The sequence below is a fragment of the Numida meleagris genome, chromosome 24 (genome assembly GCF_002078875.1).
Source record: "Numida meleagris isolate 19003 breed g44 Domestic line chromosome 24, NumMel1.0, whole genome shotgun sequence".
NCBI lineage: Eukaryota > Metazoa > Chordata > Aves > Galliformes > Numididae > Numida > Numida meleagris.
The window spans coordinates 1,063,754-1,071,073 of NC_034432.1; the positions used below are offsets into that span (position 1 = coordinate 1,063,754).

Consider the following 7,320-nt stretch of genomic DNA (forward strand, 5'->3'; position numbering starts at 1 on the left):
CCCTAACCCTAACCTTAACCCTGATTCCCCCAGCCCTAACCCTAACCCTAACCCTAACCCTAACCCTAACCCTAACCCTAACCCTAACCCTAACCCTAACCCTAACCCTAAACCTAACCCTAACCCCCAACCCTAACCCTAACCGTGACCCTAACCCTAACCCTAACCCTAACCCTGAGCCCCCCAGCCCATGCCGTACCCTCTGCCCATCCTCGCCCTGCCCCACCTCAGGATGATACAATGGCCAAAGCTCCGTTTCCTGAAATCGCTACCAAATTCTGCAACCGAGCGGATGGTCCCCAACGTTGTGAAACGCCCCGGACCTTCTCTGGCTGTTACGTGCACCGGAGCATCACATTGTGAAACACAGACCTCCCTGGCAATGAGGGCCAGGCTGTACCCCCCCAGCAGCCCCCATGGGGCACCACTGCCCCACAGCTGCTCATCAGGAGCTCGGCGGCCCCGCTTTGGCCCCGCATTTGACATCGGAGATCAGCGCCGTGCTCGGCAGGTTGGACGGATCCCAGACGAGGCAGCTGAATCAGCAGGGAGGGGGGTTGCCATAAAGCTGCACTGGAAAATCTCGTTTTGCTCTTGGCTGCTCCCAACGCGCTTGCGCCCGGCCTCTGCGGCACCCGGAGTCAATAAAGCGCAATGCCACGAAGGGAGGACATGGTTTAAAAAAAATAAATAAACCCCTGAATCCACCTTTCTGCCCCACCCAGCCCCCGGGGCACAGCTGGGGTGGGGAGAAACGGACCCACAGAGACATAACTGGAGCCGTGCAGGGGTGGGAAGCCACCCACGCGATGTGCCTTTCCTGAAGAGCTGCTTGCTGCAGGCAGGGGACAGTCCCCGTGTCATGCAGACAGCCCCATTGGTGTGGGGCAGTGTGGAGGAGTGGGATCTCGGGATGATTCTGGGTCCACCAGGACAGCAGCGCTATGGGCACGGTGGAGAAGTGACCCCATAGAGGGGAGTAAAACAGAGGGAAGCTGCCAGGATGGGTGGACTTGTCAAGAAGGACGGCCCTGATGGCCGAGGGGACCGGGCTATGGGGACACGGCCACCTCCCTGCCACCCAGGGAGCACGACACCGGCGTTACGGGAAAAGCCGCAGAGACCCCTTTTAAGGAACTACCCCCAGGCCTTAAGCAACACACCAGGATGTCATGATGATGGACCGTAATGGGATGAAACAGACATTTCACAAGCAGGGGACGGGGCCGGCAGGCTGGCTATAAGAGACGCTTGCGCTCCAGGCCGGCCACAGTTCAACCCCAAGACGATCTTCGCTGCTTCGCCAACATGAGCAAGGCAAGTCCCAGGGTGGTGGGGGTTCTAAGGTCTCCGTGCTCTTTTTCAGGTGCAGCTCGAGCCATCGGAGGGCTGGGGGCCCTCTCCTTGCCCTGTGAGCCTCCATGTGTCCTGGCAGAGGGATGAGCGCCGATGGAGATGGGCATCGAGCGTGGCTCAAGGGGACAGATGTCTCCTCTTGGAGAAAGCTGCCTGCAGCGTGGGCTGGTCACCATGGGGGTCAGATCTCACGCTCAGCACCTGCACTGCGACGGAGGCGTTGCGGGAGCCTTGCCCCAGCAGCTCTTGCCTTGCAGAAGGCGCACTCTGGGGGGAAAAATCAGCTCCTAGATGTTATCTTCAGCTGCACATCCCAGAGCCAAGGCTGCGACCTCCTTCCAACTTCCTTGGCTTGCAGATAACCCCAGCAAGCTGCTCAAATGTAGCCTGAAAACAGCATGACTAAGAGCCAGGCTGCATCCCCACCTGCCTGCAGGGAGCTGCGCTGATGCACGGACACCCGCTGCCATCCTGACCTTGTTCTGTGCATCTGCTTCTCCCAGGGCTGCCAGACCCAGGGACCGCTCTCCGAGCTGGAGAAGGCCATAGATGTCATCATCGATGTCTTCCACCAGTACTCGAGACGGGAGGGGGACAAAGACACCCTGACCAGGAAGGAGCTGAAGCTCCTGATTGAGAAGCAGCTTGCCAACTACCTGAAGGTGAGCAGAGTCGGGGGAGGGCTTCTTGTGCCCCATGTGGGGAGGGAGCTGGGTTGGATCCCACTGCCCCACCGGTTTCAACCAGCCCAAGTGCCCCAGGGACCAAATCCGGCCCAGCACCCCCCTCCTGCTCTGCTCCTGCCCCAGCCCTCTCCACCCAGTGGCCCCATCCCCAATGCTCCATGAGATGCCATAAGGACAGGTGAAGGACAGCCACCCCGGAGCAGCAGCTGGGATCTCCAGCAGCCCAGGGCGGGGGTCTTAGCAACACCAGGGGACCTTGGAGCTGTGACCAATGGCACTCTGCCTCTTGTCCTGCAGAACGTGAAGAATCAGGTCTCTATTGACCAAATCTTCAAGGATCTTGACGGCAACAAGGATGAGCAGCTGAGCTTCGGCGAGGTGATGCTCCTGATCATCCGGGTGACCGTCGCCACCCACGAGCACCTCCACTTCTGTGAGGACCACCAGCACCAGCACCAACACCAGCACCAGCACCAGCACCAGCACCAGCACAACCACTGAGGGGGCCTGTGCTCAGCAGCTGAAGGCGCCCACCCAGAGCTCCCAGCTCCTGCTCCCCCCCTCCAGCGCTCTGCCCCATCCCCCTCCCCCAGCCCTCTGCTCCTCCCTTCTGCCTCCCTCCCTTCAAGTTTGATGGTTTTGCTGCCAAATAAAGATTCGCCCTGAGGCTGCCAAAGCTTTCTTGTTTCTGCCTGTTTTTTCTCACCTTCCTCCCCCCCCCCAGTCTGGCTTCAAACCAGGAAGGTCAGACTTGGAAGCAGGCTGCAGGTTCCCAGAGGCAACGTGGGCTTCTGGGAGAGCAGGGGCTCACCACAGCAGGGCTCACAGTGCCCCTTGCAGTGTTCTGCATAGGTCAGAGCAGACTGACCTCCTCATTTCCAGCTAAAACAATCTCCTTTGGGAATGCTCTCCTCAGACTGAGCTGCAGTGGTGGGTGACAGAGATGGGGGGGGGTGAGGTAGAACCCATTTTAGGGCCCTTTGGCTCTGCCTGGGGCCGGGTGGTGGATGCACTGAGTTTTGCATGGGCAGCAGCGAGGTCGGCGTGCTGGGATTCACACAGATGAGAGCTGCACGATCCCAGTGCCTGGCTCCCAACAGCTCAGGTTTGCACGGAGGCGGCTATGAATGGCTGCTTTCAGCAGCGGGGAGGGGGGGTTGGAAATGCCTGAGATGCCTCCGAGCAGCTTCATGCTGTGAACTCACAGAGCCCCATGAACGCACAGAGCCCAGCTACTGATTTGCAAATACCTTTCTGAGGAAAAAAAGGAACAGTTGTGATTTCCTAAGGGTGAGTCAAAGCCCTGAAATCGCCCTGCTCGGTGAGGAAACTTGCCACCAGCTTCCCCATAGCAGCAGCAGCGGCAGCCCCGGGGGTAACACAAGACTGCCCCAAGTTTGCTTCACCGCTGCCGGCCAGGTTGCTTCAGCTTCCTTTAGGGTTGATTTTGACATTTGAAACATGTCTGACACCTTCCTACAAGGTAACATCTGATGGGGTGAACACGGGATCTGCTCGGCTCTGCCCGCGGCCACAGGGTGGGGTGTCCCAGCGCAGCTGCATCCTGCAACCAAAAAGGGCCTGTGCATCCCAAGCTGGGCCACACGTCCCATCCTACAGCACTGTAGGGTCTCCACAGCAGACGCAGCCCCACACGGAGAGGGGGGAACAGAGCTGGTTCCGTGCCCCAGAGCAGACTGGTCCCCAGGGCCGGCCCATAGGGATGTGCCCACCCCAGGACGGGGCTGTTGGGGTGCAGCAGCTGGGTTTTGCAGGAGCTCTCCCTCCACGGGGCCTAATAAGCACATAGATCTGGTTCTGGGGCTGCACGGGCCGTCCCTGCCCCTCCCACCAGGATCCAGGCAGGAAGCGGCAGCGTGCAACAGGATATTTGCCAACGCGGCGGGGCTCTGCGCTGCCCTGGGTGCGGGGCTGCTGCTGCGTCACCGCCGGGGCCGTGGCAAAGGACACGGGGAACGAAGCCCCCGGTGCTCCGAGCATAGCGGGTTTGGGGCACCGGGGTGGAGCTGAGATGATCACCGGGCCCTGCTAGGACAGAGCTTTCCCCAAACGCATCCCACAGCTCCAGCAGAGCTCTCAGATGGAGAGGAGACCAAAGCAACGCCAGGGAGGTGCTGGATGCCCGCAGCCAGGCTGCATCCCACGCTGCGTGCTTGGGCTGAGCCAGCTCGGGGGTCAGCGCAGTCCATGGCACTGCATCAGGGCCGCGCTGCTCCTTCCAGGGATGGGGACAGCACCCGGGCCCCCCATCCCCGTTGCTGCGGGATCGTCTCCGCAGCAGCACGGGGCGGGAGGACGCAGAGGAGCAGCCCCAGGCTCGTGCGTTCATCCCGGGTGGAGAAGCGGGAGGGTTCGGCTGCTGGGAGCGGAGGACGAGGCGGTTTGTGACAGAGCCCTGCTGCCACCTGGTGGCACCGGCCACCCCTGCCAAGTTGGAGGGAGAGAAAAAAGGAGCTGAAGCCTTCAGGGCTGGGCTTTAGAACAGTCCCGTAATGAGGAGACGGGACCCAGCTGCGGCTGAGCTGTGCCCTTCCCCCCTCCCCTCCCCAACCCCAGCTGGGACCTGCCCAAGCATCCCACCCCCCTCCCAGGCCATCAGGGAACCAAGGATCGAGCTGATGTTGGAGGAGACCCGTGGCTCTGCTCTGTCCAATCCCCTGCTCCAAAGTGGCCGACGGGAACAGGTCCGTGTCCAGGTGGTTTTGAAGACTGATCCAAAGAGGAGACCCCCGCAGCCTCCTGGGGCACCTGCACGGCACAGAGCGCTGCCCAGTGCTCCCAGTGCATCCCCATTGTGCCCTGTCCTGGCCCTGGCAGCACTGAGCAGAGCCAGGCTCTGTCCCTGGTCACCTCGTCACCTCCCTGCAGGGATTTATGGCCACAGGTGGCACCCCCTGACCCCCCCCCCAACTCACCGAGCAGCCCCAGCTCTGGGTTTGCAAAACTCAGAGATCTTTTCCAACCTGAATGACTCCACGTCTCGCATTTGATAATGCCATTTCCGCCCCGCGTCGTTAAACAACGCGTAAATTAAAATCCTGAGCTGTCACCTTGAACACGACAATTTGCTGCTGCAGCAGTCAGTGTTTCCGAGCCGTAATGCATTTCTGCTCCTGATGCAACCCCACGTGCCCGGTGACACAAGACACACTCCTTGACATTCCTAGATTACTGTCAGTTTATGGGAGAGCCCTCAGTTTACAGGAAATCAGTAGGAAGTGATCTGAGCAACCCGAGCTCGCTGCAGATGTCCCTGTTAATTACAGGGGAGCTGGGCCAGGTGGCCTTTAAGAGCTCCATCCAACTCAACTGATTCTAAAAATATCCCTGTCTCCTGAAATCCTCATGGGGAATTCCTTATGAATGGAGAGAATATCATGAGTCAAAGAAGAAGGGCTGAGACCGGGGCAGCGCCAACATTTGGCCAACGTATGTCAAGTGTGTGAATAATCCCACTGGCATTGGGCAGCGGTGTCTCATGCCCAAAATAAGCTTTTGGAGGGCTATAAAACCCGCTCAGCCCTGTCCTCTCCACTCGCCATCCCTTCCAGGTGCTCCTCTTGTTGCTGCAGAGGTAAGGCCACTTCTCCTCGTGCTCCTACCAAGAAGGAAGCAGCGTGCGCAGGGGTTGTGATGGACTCCAGAAGTGGGCACAGGGCAGCGGGAATGGGGGTGGGCACTGCTAACAGGAGCTCCATGTGCTGCATCAAGGTGCTGGGTGGGAAATGGGCTTGGGGAGAGGCTGGTGGGGCTCCTTGTGTCAGCCTGGGGGTTTGTTCATGCTGGGATGGACATAGAAAGCCCAGAGAGTGAGGCAGAGCCTTGGAGGGTATTTGGGATGGACTGGGAAGATGCAGAAAAAAGAGTTCGATGTGAGGAGATGAAGAGCAGAAAATAAAAGAGAGAAGAGAGGAAGTGAGGGTAGATGAGTCTGGGTCTCATCCACCGGGGTCTCCTCCCAGCAGTGCGATCTCTTGCTCCAGGCAGCTTTGCTAACGCTCAGGAGAGATGGGTTCCAGTGGGTCCTGCCACCGCCAGGAGCCCTCCTGCCACAGCTCCCAGCCCTGCCACAGCTCGGGGCCCTCCTGCCATTCCAGCAACCAGCACATCCCTGCGCCCGTGTACCCCTGCGCGACGCCGTGCAACCCTCCAGCGCAGAACTACTGTGCGCCTGCACAGTGCTATCCCCCACCGGTGCAGACCTTCTGCCCTCCGAACACCAACACAGTCTGCAAAGTGCAACCACCGTGCCCCAAGTTCTAGCAGCAGGATCCGGCCATGCACCCAGCTCTGCAACCCCTGGACATCTCCCTGCTTGAGGCACTGATCTCATCCTCGGGGTTCATCACTTACCAGCCACGCTGCTTCTCCATGAGCAAACGCTTTCAAAGCAATCAGAGGACCACTCAGTATTGGGGTGCACTGCCTCTGTTTCATTCTCACTGTGCTGTTTGAGTTCTTTCTGCCAGTGCAACGCACGGTGTTTGCTGCCGGTGGTTTCCTTCTTGCTTTGCTGCTCCCATTTTCAGCCAGAATAAAAGCTGAATTTCAACCATTCCGGAGGCGTTTAGTTGCTACTCTGTGCTATTTCATTTGTGGGTTTTGAGCCATGTTTTAATAAGTGGTGATCTCAGCCATAGCACGAGGAGCACCAGGGAGGGGGGTGGAAGTCAGGGAAATGCCCTTGGCACCATACAGAGGGGCTGCAAGGACCGTGCTGGGTTAATTCTGGGTGAAAATTGAGCATTTGCACTGAGCAGATGGCTTCAGACATTGCTGCTGTGCCCAGCCAGCTCCAACAACAGTGCTGCTTTTCCAGCCTACCAGCACAGCAGGTGAAGCAGAGCACCAGAGCCATACAAAACCTGCCTCTTTCACCAACATCTCTCCTATCACACTGCTCAAGGTCTCCCTGTTTATGAGATCAGGGCACCCTCCAGCTTCCCTGCAGCTCACCAGTCCCCTCCTGGCCATTCCCTGGGTTTTCACATGCCCACTTTCTTAGCAGCATGCAGGTATCAGCTGGCGCCCATCTGTATCACTAATTGGGCTCTAATGAGTGGCAGTGACCTGGTGCAGCTGGGTCGTTAGCATGAAGCTAAACAAACTCCATGGGAGGTGAGGCTCGTGTTTTAGCAGGTGGGAAGCTGACGTTGGGAAGAGCTTGCCTGGAGAAAGGGGACTTGGTGGTCCCTTTTATGATGGTAGGGTGCAAGCCGAGCCCTCCAGTGGCTCCCCAACAGAAATGGAGTGGGAA

The 7,320-nt window shown here is 58.9% G+C and overlaps 3 protein-coding genes across 3 annotated transcripts in view; all 3 read left to right on the forward strand.

Annotated features, from left to right (window-relative positions):
* Positions 1 to 7,320, forward strand: part of LOC110388003 (feather keratin 2-like) — a 906,242-nt gene that overhangs the window by 758,201 nt on the left and 140,721 nt on the right. The window lies entirely within an intron of this gene.
* LOC110387996 (protein MRP-126) lies at positions 1,215 to 2,721 on the forward strand. The gene is made up of 3 exons (XM_021376782.1): positions 1,215 to 1,317; positions 1,860 to 2,018; positions 2,340 to 2,721. Exons 1-3 carry the CDS (start codon positions 1,309 to 1,311, stop codon positions 2,541 to 2,543), a joined length of 372 nt encoding a protein of 123 aa, XP_021232457.1. The 5' UTR covers positions 1,215 to 1,308; the 3' UTR covers positions 2,544 to 2,721.
* On the forward strand, positions 4,710 to 7,023 carry LOC110388017 (small proline-rich protein 2G-like). The gene is made up of 2 exons (XM_021376808.1): positions 4,710 to 5,637; positions 6,047 to 7,023. The coding sequence occupies exon 2, from the start codon at positions 6,072 to 6,074 to the stop codon at positions 6,324 to 6,326; it is 255 nt and encodes an 84-aa protein (XP_021232483.1). The 5' UTR covers positions 4,710 to 5,637; positions 6,047 to 6,071; the 3' UTR covers positions 6,327 to 7,023.

What these genes read in the sequence shown, in the direction of transcription:
- LOC110387996 (XM_021376782.1), top strand. An exon ending in AGCTTGCCAACTACCTGAAG is followed by an intron (nt 2,019 to 2,339) that starts GTGAGCAGAGTC and finishes CTTGTCCTGCAG; the next exon opens with AACGTGAAGAATCAGGTCTC.
- LOC110388017 (XM_021376808.1), top strand. Translation starts at nt 6,072, where the DNA reads ATGGGTTCCAGTGGGTCCTGCCACCGCCAGGAGCCCTCCTGCCACAGC.